Source organism: Callithrix jacchus, chromosome 15, assembly GCF_049354715.1.
Source record: "Callithrix jacchus isolate 240 chromosome 15, calJac240_pri, whole genome shotgun sequence".
Lineage (NCBI taxonomy): Eukaryota > Metazoa > Chordata > Mammalia > Primates > Cebidae > Callithrix > Callithrix jacchus.
The window spans coordinates 77282697-77301740 of record NC_133516.1 but is presented as its reverse complement, the minus strand read 5'-3'; the positions used below and the strand labels follow the sequence as shown (position 1 = coordinate 77301740).

The window sequence follows — 19044 nt, the reverse complement described above, 5'->3', positions numbered from 1 at the left end:
AATTTCCTAAAGAACTGCGTGGTAGTCCACTCAGGATGGTAGTAGAGATTGTAAAATTATAGAATATAGTCACAAACCTTTTTGGAAAGCTGAGAGATTTATGTAAAAGCTTCAGGAAAGAATGGGCTGAAGGCTGCTAGTTCTTTTATCTTGAGACTTGAAGCACAGGGCAGTTAACAGGGGGGTGCAAAGGAGTTTAAATGGCTTGTTGTCCTAAGACCAACCTTTGCCCATGTGTGCTTGACTGCCTCCTACTTGGGGGGTTGGCAAAAGTTTATTACTCAAAAACTTGCTTTAGGCCTTGGAATCTGGCCTTTGATCTTCACCCTCTAGTGGTGTTGACTCAAAGTCTCTGTGGCTTAATGTGTGCTGAATAAAGGCTGGGAAGGCCAGTGAGTTGAGGCCAGTGGTGGCTAATATCTTCAGGTGAGTGGCCACAGACACCCCTAGCCTGTTCTTCTGCTGTATTCTGTGTCTGACTAAATTTATTCATCCATTGTGCAGCTGGGGTCTGTGGGGTGGACCGCGGCAGAAATGAAACCAGAATTACCATTTTTTACACATTTGTTCTCTCATCCAACTTTAACTTGTGGGACACCAAATTTTGTGCCCTTGACAAACACTCTTTGCACACTCATTCTCCACCATCTAGATGACATTCCTTTCATATTTACTTGAATTTGGCCTTGATTTTTATTTCAATTTTGATTTTTAGCTTGACATTGGTGTTGATCTTCCCTTTGATGCTGACTTTAAATTTTACATTGACCTTGACTTGATCTCAACTCAGACACAACCCTGTTTCCCACCTTATGTCTAGGCCATATCTAGCACAGAGTTTCTTTACCTTTGACACTAACCTTGACCTTGAGCTTTGCTATGGTTCTAACACTCATCCTGTTCTTGAACAATAACCAGATCATATACAGCACTAATTACAAAGTTGAATATAATCTTGACTTTGATTTTGGCACTGACTTTGATCTTTTATTGACCTGTTAAGACTTTCTTCCTATCCTTTCATTACTACCATCTACCAGATGTGGCCTTATGTGCAAAGTTGAAGTTGATTGATCCCTTAAATTTCTCCTTGATTTTTATGTAACTACTTAAACCACTTCACAGGCAGATCAAACTCAGCTCTGATTTTGAACTTGAACCTGATTTAGACCTTGGCCTTGAACTTGACCTCAACATATTGCTCCTGACTGAAATTCAAGCTTGAAGTTTCCTAAAACTTATTTTAACCTTTAACTTGACCTAGACCTTGAAACTGAGATGGAACTTTACTTTTTCACCTTGATACTAACCCAGATCTACTTCTTGTTTCTAATTAAAATCTCTATCATGTACGGTTCAAATTCTCACGACTTTGAACTTGAACTCTGCAGCTCAGAAGATACAAAAGGGATGGGTAATGTAAAAATCTGGATCAATATTTGAATTCTGGGGAATTATACTGTAAATCATGCCAGATCATCATCTGGGTAAATGGGGTGCTCATAACCCAGAGGTTTCTTTTTTGGGGAAAGTAAGACAAAATGAGCTAACCAGGGCCAAGCCCTATGCACCCAAATCTTAGCAGGCATAACTACAGCCACCCATTATCTGGAATATCTTGGCAGCCTTGGGATTTTTGAGCTATCCTTACCCCCTTGTTTCCTTTTGATCCATGTTTCTGATAACTTGGTTTGTCTCTTCTCACCGTCAGGCCATCAAAGTCCAAATGGTCATTCAAAGGGAGCCTCGGACAATGGCTCCCTTTAACTGGGGACCCTAGGCCTCTGAGAGAATATCTGACTGCCACTTTCCCCAAAACAATGCCCCTTGTCAGCATGAAGCAGTTATCGTCTCTATACTAATGGCAGATGTACCGCTTCAGAGGGGAAGCTGATGGCAGAGGCAGCCCATCTGGAGCAGTGGTTGTTGAATATGCCAGCTGCAGTGGGGGAGACATGGCTGGGGTTGCACACTCCAGGGCAACAGCAGGAGCTGGAAACAGGTGGGGACCCTGTGCCCTACTGAATTGGTAGGGTGGGAGCCCCATGCTCCTGGGCACAGCTGCAGCCACCCAGCTGTGGCTCTGGACCCAGGCATTCCTGTGCTCTCAAGGCCCTGGAAGCCCTCCTGCCCGTGCAGGTTCAGAAATGCCTGCTCCCACTCCCTGGCCCCTCCCTGCTCCTGGCACCCACTATGATCTTGGAGCAAAGTTGAAGCCAAGCCTGGATGCTGTCATGACCGGCCTGGTTTGTATGCACTTGGGGCAGCACTAATACACCAGCCCTACCACTGCCTCAGCCCTCTCTGGACTTTGGGTGCTGACTTTGGGTTCCCTCCTTTGAGAGGGAGGCTGGGGATGGTTAGGGGCAGCTTGGTGCAGGCCTGCAGGTGCCCTTTGACACAAACGGCCTGGGCACCATGGAAAGCATGTTGGTGGCAGGAGGCAGACAGGCTCCTGAGTGAAAAGGGGCAGGGTCCTGTCAAAAATCCCACTTCGATCTAGGGATGACCTGAAGCCTGCGGGCTGGGCCAGTTCAGGATAGAGTTTGCAGTCTGGAGTGAGAACTTACGGTACTTACGGTACAGGAGGAATGAGGTATGTAGCCAACCCATGGCTACTCATGGGCCAACCAGCATGCAATTCCTGCCTTCTGTGACCATTAAAAACCCTGGACTCAGCCAGACCCACACTTATTGGGATGACCTCCCTGTGGAAAAGAGCTACCCATTCCAGGTCTCCTATCCACTGAGAGCTGGACACTCATTGGAACGACCTGCCTGCAGAAAGGAGCTACCCACTCAGGGTCTCCTGAGAGCTGTTCTGTCACTCAGTGAAGCTTCCCTCTGTCTTACTTACCCTCCAGTTGTCTACATACCTCATTCCTCCTGGATGCAGGACAAGAATTTGGGACCTGCTGAATGGTGGGACTGAAAGAGCCATAATACAAACAGGGCTGAAACATGCCATGTTGCAGGTGATGAGGAAAGAAGAGCTGTAGCCCTTCTGGGAACCCAACCTTGGAGCTCCCTGAGCCAGAGCTGTGACATCCTCTTTGGGGCTCTGCAGCCCCTGGTGTCTCCATGCTTCTGGGCACCACCGCATTCTAGATGCGGGTACCTGCAGTGGATGCTCTTGTAGTACATCTGATCCAGTTGCAGCCTTGCATGGAACTGGCACCTGTGCCAGTGCCTGAAGCTGCCTGCCCCCCTGCAACAGCTGGAATGCCTGGTGCCTGGCTGTGTGCAGTGGCTGGACCCCATGCTCACTCACTCACATATCCCTCATTACTCTGTGCCTGGCTCACCTTGGCAGGTGTGGGAGCATGAGCTGGTAGCAGGAGCTGAGTGCAGCCTGCCAGGCCGAGTGGACAGAAGGAGCCCAGCAGGCCTGAGCAAAACTTAGGCAAAGTTCCTACCGGCCATAGAGGCTGGCAAAGCAAGGATCTTGTGGCACTTCCTTTAGTACACACATAAGTTGGGTCTGAGCCCAAATGTCTATGCTCAAATCCGCAATCTGCCACTCACTAGTCATAGGACCTTGGGAAAGTTAAGCCTCATAATGCTTCAGTCATCTACAAATGGGAGTGGTACATACTGCATCACTTATTGTGAGGCTATCAGTTTACCCATCAAATGCTTAGAACATAACCAGACACACAGGAAGTGCTGGATAGATCTTAGCTCTCATTCCATGCTTCACTAGCACCACATGCTTGTCTTCTGTAGGACTTATCAGAGCTAGACTTTGAATACTCATGTGATGTTCATGACTGTCTCTCCTAGTAGGGACTTGAACCAGGGATGATGAGTGCTTTTCCCACAAGTGTGTCCCCAGTATCTAGCCTGGAGTTTGGCACGTAGTTATGTTGAATATTCTCCAGTTGCCTCTCCAGATCCATCCCCAACCTCCTCTGGCTCTGTGCCTCAGGAGGCTGAAACATCTGTCGGTCATCAAGAGGCTCCCCTAGTCATTGAACTTCTGGTTGGGTTTGGCCAATGGGAGAAACGGGCAGGAGACAATAGGGTGGACAGAGAATGGGATTGGGATATTTATTTCCCTGGCTTTCTCTGCCAGGCCACAAGCTGAAGCAGCCATGTCTCTTTATTAGAGATCCCCACGCATCTCAGGCAACCACAATCCCAACATTCTCCAGGTCAGGTGAACGCCTGATAGCGCCTGGCCCCAGGATGCCTTCGCCCTTCTTAGGTCCCCATGTACCTATAAACTGTGCCTTCCTTAAATTCTGCTCAATTATTCCAGTTAATGCACTTCCTTCTGGAACATTGATACAAGAGGTTCTGTATCAACATTTGTTGAATAAATGAGTAGACGCCTATTTTACCATATGAAGACAATAATCCTCAGGCCCAAGCATGGCTACAGTTGTCCCCATGAGTTAATAAGAGACAGGAAGCGATCATACCTTTTTTAAAGATGATGTTCTCGAATAGTAGTTCTCAAATGTGGGTGTGCATTAGAAACCTGGAGGGCTTGCTGAACCCATATAGCAGGCTCTACTCCCAAGAGATGCTGATTTGGCTGGTCAGGCCTGGGGGTGAGGGATAGTAATTTGCATTTCTAACAAGATTTCTGGTGACAATGATGTTTCTAGGCTGAAGACCACTCTGAGAAACACTGCACAAGAGAAATGCCAGATGCTTTTGTTATTTATAGACCCCAAGCCTCAGGGCTGCATTAACTGTCTTTAAAGACATAAAAGGTCAAGTACAATATAATCAGTTTTATTTTACACTTCTCTGATTATTGAAATATCAACAGAGGTGTTTGCTAATAAACAAAAAGGAAAATAAAAAAACAGCAAGGACAAGATTAAATGTTGACAGCAGATGAAGGGTTGTACAGGGCCCCATCCTGGGAGGCTGTATACATTCTCGGCATAGCAACAGAGTGGCCTGCGGAGCTTGAACCTGGCTGGTAAAGACAGCAAGTAAGCCACAGCTCAAACCCTGAGGCTGGGGAACAGAAAGGAGCTCCTTCCTGGTCCATCCCAATCTGGGTGGCATGGGCATGGAAAAGAGCAAACACACCCCGCAAAGCACATTGGACATGCCTCTTCTTTAGCTTCTCAGGCAAGAGACCCTCCTCTCCATAAACGCATGCACACTCGCATGCTCACAAGCATGTACACACACCATATTCACACACTCAAGCCACGCTCTTGATTTCAGGGCTCTATCATGGGCTCAGGTACCACGGCCAGAACTGAGGTATATGTGAGCTACCTTAGCAGACTCACAAAAGGCTACGGCAGGGGCGGGGTCAATCATCCCAAGGACCTGGCAAGGGAGAAACTGAATTCTGTACCCCACTGTTGTGGGAGAAAATTCTAATGAGCAAATGGGCCTAGCGAGGCCCAGTTAGGGAGGTCCGGAAGCCAGTTCTGAGATGTCACCCAGTTCTGCTTTGCTCCTCAGTAGCCAGTCGGCGAAGAAGCAGAGTGCCAGGAGGCCAGTCCCGAGCAGGTCCCCCAGCCCTGTGAGGTAGGGGATGCAGTGGTTATCAGGATCCTGGGCCTGGTGCCAAGTCAGCCGAACCATCACTTCTGCCAGGTACAGCAGGATTGCCACCTGTCAGGAGAGCAAAGAGACACAAAAGAAGACCAAGTCAGAAAGCCAAGCATGGGTAGGAAGCACTAGCTGAGGCTCAAAGGCAGACACCAAGGTGGACATGTGAGCCCCAGCCAGCCTCCTTCCTCCAGCTTCTCTTGGAGTCTGAAGCCCAGCTCTGAGCTCAAGCAGTGGCTAGAGAGGTGACCTTCATCTGCACTTTCCTAGCCTCCTGCCTCTGGTGGGCCCTGCTCCTGTCACCCTGAAGGGCCAGTCAGACACACTGCCACTCACCAGCTAGGGCTCTCTCTGCTGTGCCAGGCTCCACTCATGGGACTTTGCTGAGAGGTCCACTGGGTTTGCCTGAGCTCTTCTCCCTGGAGGTTAGGACAGCCAGCCCTTCCTGAAGGTGCCATGGGGTAGTCCACACAAGCCTGCTCAGGCCTCACGGCTCCTCAGTCCCTTGTCCAAGGCTGACCCCAGCTCCTTCCTTCTCCCCAACTGGAGCCATAAGCTGCTGCTGCTCAGGACAACTTATTGGATTTCCCGAATTCTACCCTTTAGGGTCAGGAACACACCGCAATTACAAATGCCATCAACTCAGGGAGATGAGAAAGCGGCAGTACCAGTACCATACCCCCAGAATTGCCCTCCAGTGTCCACACTGCTCCCTGCAGAGGACCCAGGCCCACTGGGGACCAACAGCCCACTGCAGTCTAGGCAGTGTGCTGAATACCACCCCAGCACAGGAACCAGCTTAATCTCCTTCACCACCGTGATCACTGCTGTCCAGCTCTGATCAAAGCCTATGCATGCCTCATAGCAGCACCCCTGCAGGGGCCTGGCCCTGCCCACCTGCTACTGGGTAGACAGTGGATGGCTGGACTGCTCATCAGCCTGTTTCATGCGAACATGCTTCATCCTCAGGCTGCTCCTCTTATCCTCTGATGATGAATGTGCAGCGTGCAGTGTGGCATGTTGTATGTGGTGTCTAGCATGCAGCATATAGTGTGAGGGGTGATGTGCAGGATGAAATGTGGAACATGCAGTGCAGTATGTAGTGGAAGCTGTGTCGCATGTAGGATGTGGCATGCACTGTGACATGCAGCATGTAGCATGGGTGGCATGCACTGTGTGACGTGTGGTATGGAGTGTGTGATTTGGGGTGGGTGGTGTTGGGTGTATGGTGTGGATCGTGTGGTGTGTGGTATGAAGTGTGGTCTGTGTAGTATGAAGTGTGTGGTGGGTGGTGTGTGGTGTGGGGTGGTGTCGGCTGTAGGGTGTGGATCGTATGGTGTGTGGTGTGAAGTGTGTGGTGTGTAGTATGAAGTGTGTGGTGGGTGGTGTGTGGTGTGGGGTGTGTGGTGTCGGGTGTGTGGTGTGGAGCGTGTGGTGTGTGGTGGGTGGTGTGAAGTGTGTGGTGGGTAGTACGAAGTGTGTGGTGGGTGGTGTGTGGTGTGGGGTGTGGAGTGTGTGGTGTGTGGTATGGAGTGTGTGGTGTGGAGTATGCAGCATGCTGTGTGCAGTGTGGAGCAGCCTCTGTATCTGACAAGTTGACTCAACTCCTGGAAGATAGGGACTCATTCATTTATTCCCAAGTGTTCACTGGATACCTACTATGTGGCAAGCACGTTCTGGCCGATGGCGATACAGTCTTTCCCCTTCCATTCTGGAGCTGATATGTTAGAACCCCACATGTCCAGCCACCTCCACCCACCCCGCTCAGCCTCTCAGGAGACAGAAAATGCCTGGCTGGCTACCCACCTGCGGACCTCTGCTGCGGCAGTCAGGCTTACCTGGATTAGGCCTGCCAGCAGGTAGAGCACCACAAAGGTCTGGCTGTTTGTGACCGACTGACCCTCCACCAAGTAGATAATGTAGAAGAAAATCAGATGGCCTGGGACCACCAGCAAGAGCAGGACTCGAGCTGACATGGAATTGATTTCTGAAAGAAACAGAACCAAGAAGGTCACGTCACCTGCAGTGAGGCCACCCTGGCATGTGACAGTCCTCAGTGAGGCATCCACACTCACTCATCCATCTATTCCCGAGTGTTCACTGGACACCTATGAGACAAGCATATTCTGGTAGATGGGGATACAGTGTTTCCCCCTTCCTCCTGGAACTGTTATTTTTAAAAAGAGAAACAAACAAGAATCAAGTAAGCAGAAATAAAAAGAAGAAAGAAAGACTATTTCAGACTGTGGGAAGTACTTTGAAGAAAATGAGGGTAAAAGGAAGGGAAAAAGCAGGAAGCCTATCGGGGGATGAGCTCCTGCAAATAGCATTTCAGTTGGGATTTGAATTTGGGGGAGAGGAGTTTGGGCAGACAAAAGAGAACATGCAAGGGGCTTAAGAAGAAAAAGAGCTTTGGGCGTGGTACTCCACTCAATGCGGCACTGGTGATCTGGGGAGGGCAGCTGGTTCAAAACGTTCGTTTTGTGTTTTAGACGGAGATTTACAGCTATTTCTGAAATGCTTGGATTTGGCTGGAAAATTCTGTTGTCGGCTTCTTCACAGAAAGGGTTTACAAACTCCTGCAAACACACATCAGTTTTACTCTGTAAGTTGAACGCACACATTGAAGGCCGTTCTGTTAGGTTGCTCCGTTTTGATTTTAGAAGCAGATATTTCTCAATACAGCGTTTACTCCCATTCACTCTGGAATATCAAAACGCAGCTCCTAGAAGAAACGCACTTCTCACTCTCTCAATCTCAAGGCAGATTCAACTCCCTTAGGTAAGCGAACACACAGCAGAGCAGTCTGAAGGATACGTTCGTTTTGTGTTTTAGACGATTTACAGCTATTTCTGAAATGCTTGGATTTGGCTGGAAAAATACATTTTCCGCTTCTTCACAGAAAGGGTTTACAAACTCCTGCAAACACACATCAGTTTAACTCTGTAAGTTGAACGCACACATTGAAGGCCGTTCTGTTAGGTTGATTCCCAGGCTCAAAGTTTAGACTTTACAATAAGTGTGATCGTCCCTGGCTCTACCACAAACACTTTTCAAAATTTTAAAGTGAATGTGATTGATTTCTCAAATGAAAATGGAGTTCTAATGAAAAGTCAGTCTCCATTTGCCCTGAGTTAAAACATGTATTTCACCAAAATGATAAAGAAAAGGAGAGAAAAAAAAAAAAAAAAAAACAGATATAGCTCAAAGCTAATGCAGAGGAGTACCAACATCTATTCATGATGAGAAATCAGACATGGAATAAAAGTATTCTTTAAAAAAATAGTCAAAAAGAGGAAGCAAAATGATCGGAAGAAGCTGCTATTGGAAGTTTGTGTGAGAACTCAAGATAATCTATAAAGCAACCATGTAAACATAAGAATTCAATAGAATGTGTAGGTGTACGAATAACACAGAAAAATAATAGCTCTTCTATATACAAATGACAAGTTAGAAAATATAACAGGGAGTTTGACATCTGAGCAAAAGGGGAAGACATACTTCTTCCTATTTCTCCCACTAAGTACAAATAAAAGCCTGAACATTGTATATAAAACAAACGCAAACAGATTCTGAAAGGCTGGCTGGGGACCTTGGGCCGCAATTAACAACATGATCGTGAGTCCCCTGAATTGTCCTTTTTTCTCTTTATTTGCCTCACGTATCCAAGACTAAGTCCTGGAGAAGTCAGCCATCAAGAAATACAGACACAAATAGACAAAAAAGACTCCAAAGGCTGGGTGCAGTGGCTCATGCCTGTAATCCCAACACTTTTAGAGGCCAAGAAAGGCGATCACTTGAGGTCAGGAGTTTGAGACAAGCCTGGCCAACATGGTGAGGCTTGTCTCTACTAAAAATACAAAATTAACTGGGCATGGTGGCACATGTCTATAATCTCAGTTACTTGGGGGGCTGAGGCAGGAGAATTGCTTGAACCTGGGAGGTGGAGGTTGCAGTGAGCTGAGATCATACCACTGCACTCCAGCCTGGGTGCCAGATTGAGATCCTGTCTCAAAAAGAGACTCCATAGAAATCTGCTCTTTTTAGCCAAAGGCCAAGAAAGGGGCAGCCCAGCAAAACAGAGAACTTTCAGATAATAACTACCCTGCTCCAACACATAGCACCGGATAAACTGCAACCCCAACCCCATCAGGAGAGGCCAAATGGTACCACCATCATCTGTGGCTGGCAGGGTGAGATTCAGAACTTTCATCCCTACCCAGTGGTAATGGGGTTCCCACCTTGTCAGTGAAGCCATGTGGGGAGCAACAATAAGGCGTCTCTCCTCGTCCCAGCCAGGGTGGTCTCAGAGGAGGCCTAGTGAGGAACCTAGATCGCACTGTACCCAGCAGTAACAAGGTGTTCCTCTTCTTCCAGGATAGCAATAGAGGCTGAGTGGGGAACCTGGCCTTCCACCCCCACCTAGGAGTAAGGCAGCAATCCATTTCCTTCTTCCCAGTGGTGCAGTGTCAACAGAGGCCAGCTAAAATGGAGATTCAAATGTGATCCAAAGTCTTGTCACATAATACCTGAAATGTCTGGATTCAAATGAAAATCACTCATCTTATCAAGAGCCAGAAAAATCTCAACCTGGATGAGAAAAGACAACCAACAGATAGCAGAGTGAGACGACACAGATGTCAGCATCACCTGAAAGCTGTTTTAAGGAAGCCACTACAACAATGCTTCATCAAGCAATCACAAACACACCTGAAACAAACAAAAATAGAATGTATAAGCAAAGAGAAAGTCTCAGAAAAGAAAGAGTAGAAAGAAGAACCAAATGGAAATGTTAGAACTAAACACATGCAATACCCCACAAAGTCCCAAACAACTCAGTGAATAGGCTCAATAGCAGAATGGAGAGGGCAGGGGGAAAAAAAATCAGTCAACTTGAAGAAAAAAGTAATAGAAATGAGCCAATCTAAACAAGAAGAATAACAGACTTTGAAAAAACTAAACAGAGTCTCAGGGACTTGTTGAGGTGTAACAGAGGATGTAACATTCATGTCATTAGAATATCAAAAAGAAAGAGTATAGCTGAAAAAGTGATGGCTTAAATTTTCCAATTTGACAAAAGATGTAAATCCATGTGTTCAGGGAGCCTAAAAACCCCAAATAGGATAAACTCCAAGAAGTCCACACCAATACATGTCATAATCCAACTCCTAGCCACTAAAGACAAGGTCTTGAAAAATGCAAGAGAGAAACGGCCCCATCCCTATACAGCAAAACACACTGAAATGGCAGTAGATTTCTCATAAGTCATGGAAGTCAGAAGGAAGGGGCACATTTTTCAAGTGTTTGAAAACAACTATCAACGCTGAATTTCATAAGCAGTGAAAATATCCTTCAGAAATGTGCCAACAGCCAACCCAAAAGATGGCTAAAGGTAGTTCTCAAAACAGAAAGGAAATCCAAAACAATGTAACAGGAAAAAAGATTAAGTTTTCAAAGCCAACAAAAGGTAAAATCTCTCCAAAAGCTTCCAATGGTTCTGAGTAGAATCCAGCCTCCTTCCTCAACTCCAAGGCCCTATCTGCTCACCCCTTCCGGGCTCTCTGGCCTCAGCATCCTTCATCCCCTCCTGTCCATTCAACTCAGACCATATTTGTCTTTCGGTTCTTCAGACTTGCCACACTCTTTCCTGCCTTTGGGCCTTTTCTAGACGGCACCCACTTTTCTGAAAGCCCCTTCTTCTCCAGCCCTCCTCCTCCCAACAACACCTGCTTGTCCTCAGGGAGGAGCTTCCCAACCCCAAGTGTATATCCTCTAATTCTTCTTCTCTGCACTCTGCACTTTTGCTACTCAGTACACACTATAATTTGTAATTATGAGCTCACTTGCGTTTATCTGCCCTTCTACATGGTGTACTCCAAGGGTAAGAAATCAGCTCTCCCTGTTTTGTCACTAATCTGACACCTAGTACCCAGTAGACATTCAATAAATAATTGAATGAAGGAATGAAGGAGAGGCAGGGCCAGGGAGCCTGGTTTCTGGGGCCCTGAAGGTGATGTGTGCAGAGATCAGCCCTGGCCTCAGGCATCCATTGCTAGACACCAGATTCCAACAACATGGATATTTTCTTGTTTAAACCAACAGCTATGATGCCCTCTGAAAGACATGACACCCACCTGATGTGCAGAAAGTAGAACAAGGGTTGGGCCAGAGTTTTTTCATCTGGAGGGGCAGGACACCAGGTGTGCTCCACATGTGGAGGTAGGTTGAGATTCGGCTGGTCTGAATGGCCACCAGATTGCCACCAACACCTACGAGGAGAAAAGAAATGTTTTCCCCTTCTTCACACCAGTCTCTAAGTTGTATCCCTTATTTTAAGTTTCCTTCTTCCAGGAAGCCTTCTTTGGTTAATTCAGTCCTTCATTATCTTTTCCTTTCCTCCCACTTGACCACAGATCTTGTTTGGTAGCAAGTCAGTGGCCCAGAGCTTGTGAGTGAGACATCCAGGGAGCAACTTCATCACCTTGATCGCTGGCATCTCTTGAGGTGAGGAGAGTGGGACTGTAAAGTAGGTTCTCAATAAATATTTGTTGGCCGAGCAAGGGTGAGAGGGAGGGGATGCAGGGACAAAGTAAGGATGAGGAGAGTGGTTGGAAAGGTGTGAGAACAGCATGAAAAGGCAGTTTGGATAAGTCAGACCTCAAGGCCACAGGCATTGACAGGAACCAGACTAGAGGCTGGAATATCTGAGAAAGTCTTTTTTCACTCAAAGTAGGAAGGAGAAGGTCAGGAATGAAAACAGTGGATAAGAATGAGAGGGGGCCAGGCGCAGTGGCTCACACCTGTAATCCCAGCACTTTCAGAGGCGAAAGTGGGCAGATCATTTTAGGTCTGGCGTTCGAGACCAGCCTGACCAACATGGTGAAACCGTGTCTCTATTAAAAATACAAAAAAAATTAGCTGGGCGTAGTGGTGCACACCTGTAATCCCAGCTACTCGGGAGGCTGAGGCAGGAGAATCGCTTGAACCCTGGAGGCAGTGGTTGCAGCGAACCAAGATTGCACCATTGCACTCCAGCCTGGGCGACAGAGCGAGACTCCATCTGGAAAAAAAAAAAAAAAGAATGAGAGGGAAGGCAAAGGGAAGAGAGAGATGATCACAGGTGGAGGCATGTGGCAGGAGACGTGCCTGGGACACCTCTCACGGCTGCATGGTCTGAGAGCTTTGAAAAAAAGACATTGTGTGCTGTGTGATTTCAGTTTGTGGTGCTATGTGAGCCCCTATCTGGGAACCCAGTTGTTAGTGCAGACTCCCACATTCATAGATGCTTTGGGTATGTGCCCAGAGCAAGTGGCTTTAGGGGAAATAGGATGAGCGGGGTCATGTGCAGATTGACAGGGTTTAGGACACAGAACTTTATAGGCAGAGTCATGAGGCCCAGAAAATCACGAACACATGCGGTTTCTGGGAACACCAGGACCTCCCAGATCCCATGGTGTGTGAAAAAGGTTTCAAGCTCTGCCAGGGCCAGATGGCCCACCTGACAAAGGCCATGCTGAGCATTCCTTCTGTGGGGGCAGATGTGGGGGCAGGCTGACAAAAAGTGGGGATTCCCCCATCCTACTTCCTCAGTGCCATGGAGAACTCTCCCTGGCTGGGCCAGGTCTGCACCAGTAACCTCTGGGGCAGAAGCCAACCACCTAGGCTGCTCCAGAGGATGCAAACAGTCGTCTTCAGGCAGAGGACTGCTGTCATCTATTCTGCTTGGCCCATACATAATTTTAAAAAGAAAAAGGAAAAAAAAAATCTCAAATTAATTGATACTGTTTACAGATTAGGCCCTTAATACAAATTCCAAGCTTCTCTTCACAAGTCAGCTCTGGTAAGTCTGGATCTACACTCTCCCAAGGCAGCTAGTGGCTAAGCTGGACAGGCACCACCTCAGATGAGAAATGCATTCTGCAGCTTGCCCTACCCCCGCCATTCCTTAATGTCTAGCTGTTGTCTTGCCTGCATAATTCATGCATATTATTTGATTGGCCACTGAAGGCATCTGAGTTGGTGACTCATCCCAAAAAATCACTCCAAGGTAACAAGCCCTCTGTTGCTGTCCTCACTCACAATGTGAAGGCACTTTGGCACTGTCGGGGTGCAGACACACTGAGTGGCTCACTGACATGCAAGGAACACGGACATGGTCATGGGAACAGGGGAGGATGGGCACTGTGGACACGCAGGGGCTGCCTAACAGCCTCTGAAGGCTGTTTCTTCAGTTCCCACAGGCCAGGGCCTAGGGGCTAAACTGGACCAAAACATGTTTTGTTCCTCTCCTAACTGATCACTTCCGTTTACAGAAACTTATCAGACACCAGACACCAAACCCAGCTTTGGTTAAAAGAGGGGCCATCCACACAAACCCCACAAAGTCTAGGCCTAGGAGGTATCAGGCAGCAGGCAATGTGGGGATCAAGGAGCCTGGGAAGCACAGTCCTGGATCTGTCTCAGGGACTGCTGCAGTGCCAGAGTGTAGGCCTGGTATTTGTTACAGTCTTAATTTTTAAGAAGAAATCCAGATTTTTAAGTGTAAATATCTGAGTTCTGATGTCAGCAATGAATCCAAAAAAAGAAAAAGCCACAAGAGCCAGCACCCTGGTCTGAAGGCCATGCTCAATTGGCAGGTACCTGCGAGGCCTGGAGTTTGGTTCTGTCAGGAGAGCTCATGTCCTGGGGCTGCCTGTGAGCAGTGGGTCTGAGTTGCTGTGAGCATGTGTGGGGCTTCCTCCCCAGGCTCCTTCCATCCTCCGGCATCCCTGCAAGGCAGCAGTCTGTCCATGGCTCAGCTGCCCAGCTGCCTGTGTGGGGCTGGTGCTGCCCCTCTCAGGTCTGCTGTTCAGGTCCAACCCAATCCTGGGGGCCAACCTAACCCAGGAACCCCACGGGAACCCCTCAAATACCTACCACTTATGACAGGGGTAAATACTGCCATGCCTTTGTATTGCTGTTTAGCAATGGTTTTGCTCAAGATGAGCCCTCCAAAACTGGGGAGAGAGCAGACAGCAGTCAAGTAATCAGAGTTTACACTTAAAATGGCCCACAACCCTCTAAACAAATCACCCTCTCAGCCTGGCTTCCCACCATTAGCAGACACTCTCCTTTCCCCTACACAAAATATCTGCTGCATCCAAGCTGGTCTCCCCAGCGTTCTCTGCACCCTGCTCATGCTTTTCCTTCTCCACTCTGAGCCTCAACTATTGCAGTAAGCCATCCGAGAACACTCACTTATTGCAAAACAAATACCTTTCCAAGGGCCCACAGCGGGCTGGGCTGTCCCATGACTCTGGGACCACAACTGAGATGCTCTTCAGCAGAAAACAGAACCTTCAGGAGAATCACCTCACCCCTTGTTCTCAGAAAATGTTGCAGCAAGACCTTGCTCCCACCAGCCACTGTAGTTTAGCAAAAGCTTTCCCACCCCTTGGAAGTTCTTAGAGTCCTGGAGAAGCCAGGTCAATCTGTATAAGGAGCCCAGGAGCCTCCTGGAAGCAAGGATACCTACTCCATCACCTCTTCTCCCCAAGACTTAAAGTTAGAAAACTCCATCAGAATAGACTGGGGTGGCCCCCATCAAGGTTGACTCCCAGGAAATGGGCCTTGACAAGGGGCTGGAGTGTGGTGGACCTGGGCTCAGCTGAAGGTTCTAAGGCTCTGGAGGGGAGCTAACCCCATAGCTGTCTGGGTCCCACCAGCAGCCATGAGTGGACAGTGACCAGGAGGACAGATGAGTCAGCAGATATGGCCTTGAGGCCAAGATGTGGGACGTGCCACCTACGCAAGGGTCTGGGCCAGCAAAGCTCTGGCGGCCATGGCCTGAAAGCCGCTGTGCACTCATGAGGTGACCCCAGCTTTGGCTCTCCCTGGCTCCCTGGTGTTCTAGCAATTGTAAACAGAGCAGCCTCTCTTAGAACCAATCAGGCCCAGGGTTCTCAGTGAAAGGGAGAGAAGAAAGTAAAGAGGTATAATTCAATCAGCAATGGGAGTTACTGAAGGAGCCCATGGCTACATTTCACTCCATCCCCGACCCCTAAGGCAGTGAGTGTCACCCTGGTTCTAGGGGCCTTCGTGGCTGAGAGGAGGAAGAGTGGGCCATGGCCCTGGCTCCTGCTCACCTGCTGATGACCATGGCCAGGATGATTGGGAACCAGCCAAACTTCAGGATCTTCACAATAGGTGGGCTCTGCTTGGCAATGAGGATCCACAGTGGGGTCAGAGCCGCGAAGCTGAGGCAGACCAGCGGTGTCAGATATTGATTCTCTGAAAGGAGAACAGGGACACACGTGACTCACGTGGCCAAGGCCAGCATGCACAGGCCCAGCCTGGGTTTCACAAGTTAGAAGTAGGTGAGGATGCTCCTATCCTCATCAGCTGAGGGGGAACTGCCTTGCCATACTTTTCAAAGAGCTTTCACCATCCCAAGAAGTAACCAGAAAAGCTCCTCTCTGACCTCAATTCCTGTCACATTCAACTCTACTTTTCTGGCAAACTTGCTATTTTCCCCACATAAAGTACTCTATTCTTAGTACTCTGTTGGCTGTGTGCTGGATCAGTCACCACTGTGAGGGCCCAGGACGAGCCTGACACATACTCGGGCACCTTGTGCATTCAATCTCTCCCTTCCTGCCTTGCACTTGGTGTGAGGGTCCCCTTCCACAAGTGACAGAACAAGACTGGCTTTCTCTAGAGCAGTCCTCTCATCCTCAGGCCCACCCTGATGTTACTGTCATAAACAAATAGAAGTACAGTTTACAGAACACAGCACGAGCCAGCACTATGCTTGGAACTTCGTGTGTACAATCTCATCTCACCTTCTTGGCATCCCTGCTCAGACAGGCAGCAGGAGGAAGCAGACATGCCGAAAAAGGTGGCTGCCCAGATAGCAAGCAGCTCCATCAGGGCTATGGACCGGGTCCATGGAATGCCAGGGCTGGCTATGGGATGCCACCTGTGGTCTTGGCTGAGGCCAGTCTCAGGCAACCACATGGGTTACGGCCAGCCAGGAAGCTACTCATGTCCCCGTCTCATCTTCTCCACAGGTGGGAGGACGGTGAAGACTGGCCTGGTGCTGGATCAGTCACCATTGTGGGGGCCCAGGACAAGCCTGACACACTTGGGCACCTCATGCATTCATTCCCTCTCTTCCTGTCTTGTGCTCTGTGTGAGGGTCCCCTTCCACAAGTGACAGAACGAGACACTAGCTTTCTCTAGAGTGGTCCTCATACCCTCAGCCCCACCCTCCAGAGGCCGGGTTCACCTTCCAAGGGGGCGCCAACACTCAGGGGTGCCCAGGCATGGGTCTGTGTCCCACACGCTCCCTCCATGGTGGTGCTATCAAGACGATCCCCTCCTTCCTCCTCTGCACTAAAGGGTCAAGGTCCATTCCTCTAGTTCAGGTGCCCCAGACTGGCTATAGACAAAGTATTTATGGTAGGAGGACGTGGCCTCTGCAGGAGATATAAGCCAGGCCCAGCCAGCTCTAACCAGGTCTTCCACCCTCTGAAACAACAGCCTGGAGGAGCATCATCTTATAGGATGCTTTCGAATCCAGTCTGAGTTTTTGGTTAGCTACTCACAAGTTTCCACAGGGCCTGCCTCATGTTCTCCCCAGCACACCTCCCCAGTGTGCAATGCCAGTTCACAACTACACCCAGCAGGTGCCACAGTCAGTTGCTCACACCTCTGTGGGTAAAGATTTATCTAATACAGGCCAGTCCCAGTGATTCCTGAGTGCAGCAGAGAGAAGATCACAGTCTCACTGGAGAGACAGACAGATGCTCCAAGAGTGATTTTCTGCCTAAATCTAAGTCGTGTGGAAATGAGCACATGGTATAGCAGGCAGAGGGAAAGGTTCATGTGATGCCTAACTCTCACTTATTTTGCAAGCCTAACTCAAATAATTAACCCATACACAAACTTTCTTGTTTAAGTTCAGTTTAGCTTAAAAGTATAATTAGTTTATCTTATTTAATTCTTACAGATCTCCATTGCTACTTAGGCAAACTTGGTGAATCTCCCTGGTGATTAACATCATTGCTGGCCTGCAATACCAGGATGGCAGGGAGATGGTCCCAAAGCTGGGACAGAAACAGTCGCAGCGCCAATACCCGCTAAATCACAGCTGTTTGTCTGCTTCAGTTGCCAGTAGGTAAAGATGGGATGCTTTCTCAAATCCCTGGGCCCACATTCTCCCGGGGAGTGATAAACTGCAGCTTTGCTGAGGTTCCTCCCTTTGTCTAGGTGCTTCCTCAACAACTGTCACCACCTGCCCACTGCCCTCCAATCCTCTGAGGACACATCAGTGTGGCCAACCAGCCTCAGGCCCCATTCAGCCTCCTAGGACACCTCTGCCCTAAAGGTAGAAGTTAACCACCCATATAAAGGCAGGCCTGCTTCAGCTGCATATCCTTCCTAACACAGTTTGGAGAGCTTGAGGCACTTTCCTGAGGACTCCTTGAACTTGTGGAAACCTCAGGCTTTGCCTCTGTAAAAGGATTTTTGACTGTAACACAGCAGGTTCCTTCCTGTGGGAATAATGGCTGATTTGAATACCACAGTGTCTTAGGTTAGTTGCTTATAACAGAACACCTGAAACTGGGTAATCCCTAAAGAAAAAGAATTTGTCCTTATGGTTATAAAGGCTGAGAAGTTAAAGGTCGAGAAGCTCCTCTGGTGAGGGCCTTCCTGCTGGTGGGGACTCTGCTGAGTCTGGAGGTGGCACAGGGCACCACATGGCAAGGGAAACGAGCATGTCGCTCAGGTCTCTCTTCCTCTTTTTATAAAGTCACCAATCCCACTCTCATGGTAACACATTAATCCACTAACCCATTAATCTATTAATCCATGAATGGATTAATCCATTCACGAGGGCAGAACCCTTACGACCCAATCACCTCTTAAAGGCCCCACTTATCAATACTGCCACATTGGGAATTGACACATGAAATTTAGGGACTTGTTGAAACCACAGCATTCCACCCCTGGCCCCCAAAATTCATGTCATTCTCACATGCAAAATACATTCATTCCATTCCCAAAGCCCCAAAGTCTTAACTTATGCCAGCATTAACTCAAAAGCCCGAAGTCCAGAGACTCACACGTGAGCCTATGAAATCAAAACAAGCTATCTGTTTCTAAGATACAATGGTGGTATGGGTATAAGACAGCCATTCCCATCCAAAAGGAAGAAATGGGCAAAAAGAAAAGACCCATAGGCCAAAACCTGAGAGAGCAGACACTGGGGCATGTGACTCCACAGCTTTCTCCTTTGACTCCATTCCAGGCGTCCTCTGCACACTGGTGAGGGGTGTTGAGGCTCCTAGCCCTGAGACCCTCCCACCTCCAACCATGGCTGTGCTGTGCTCAGTCCACCCAGCTCTCCCAGGCTGCAGTCACACACCAGTAGCTCAGCAGTCTTGGGTTCATGGTGGGAGTCCTGCTTCCATGGCTCCACTAGGCACTGTCCTGGTGGAACTCTCTGGGGCAGCTCTAGTCCTACATTTCTGCTTG

General features: G+C 48.5%; 1 protein-coding gene across 16 annotated transcripts in view; it reads right to left on the bottom strand.

The window, feature by feature from the left end:
• Positions 1 to 4724: 4724 nt before the first annotated feature.
• The window catches only part of SLC41A3 (solute carrier family 41 member 3), a 64637-nt gene continuing 50317 nt past the window's right edge, over positions 4725 to 19044 (bottom strand). For 13 of the 16 annotated variants that reach the window (XM_078351882.1, XM_078351885.1, XM_054246015.2 and 10 more), the window contains 5 exons: positions 15651 to 15795; positions 14443 to 14522; positions 11661 to 11795; positions 7365 to 7513; positions 4725 to 5589 (listed from right to left, as the gene is read on the bottom strand). In XM_078351882.1, coding sequence (XP_078208008.1) covers positions 5380 to 5589; positions 7365 to 7513; positions 11661 to 11795; positions 14443 to 14522; positions 15651 to 15795 — 719 coding nt within the window. In that variant the 3' untranslated portion in view covers positions 4725 to 5379. Of the gene's footprint in view, positions 5590 to 7364; positions 7514 to 11660; positions 11796 to 12269; positions 12587 to 14166; positions 14295 to 14442; positions 14523 to 15650; positions 15796 to 19044 lie in introns of those variants that run through there. The other 3 variants (XM_078351883.1, XM_078351888.1, XM_078351887.1) reach the window with 3 other exon arrangements.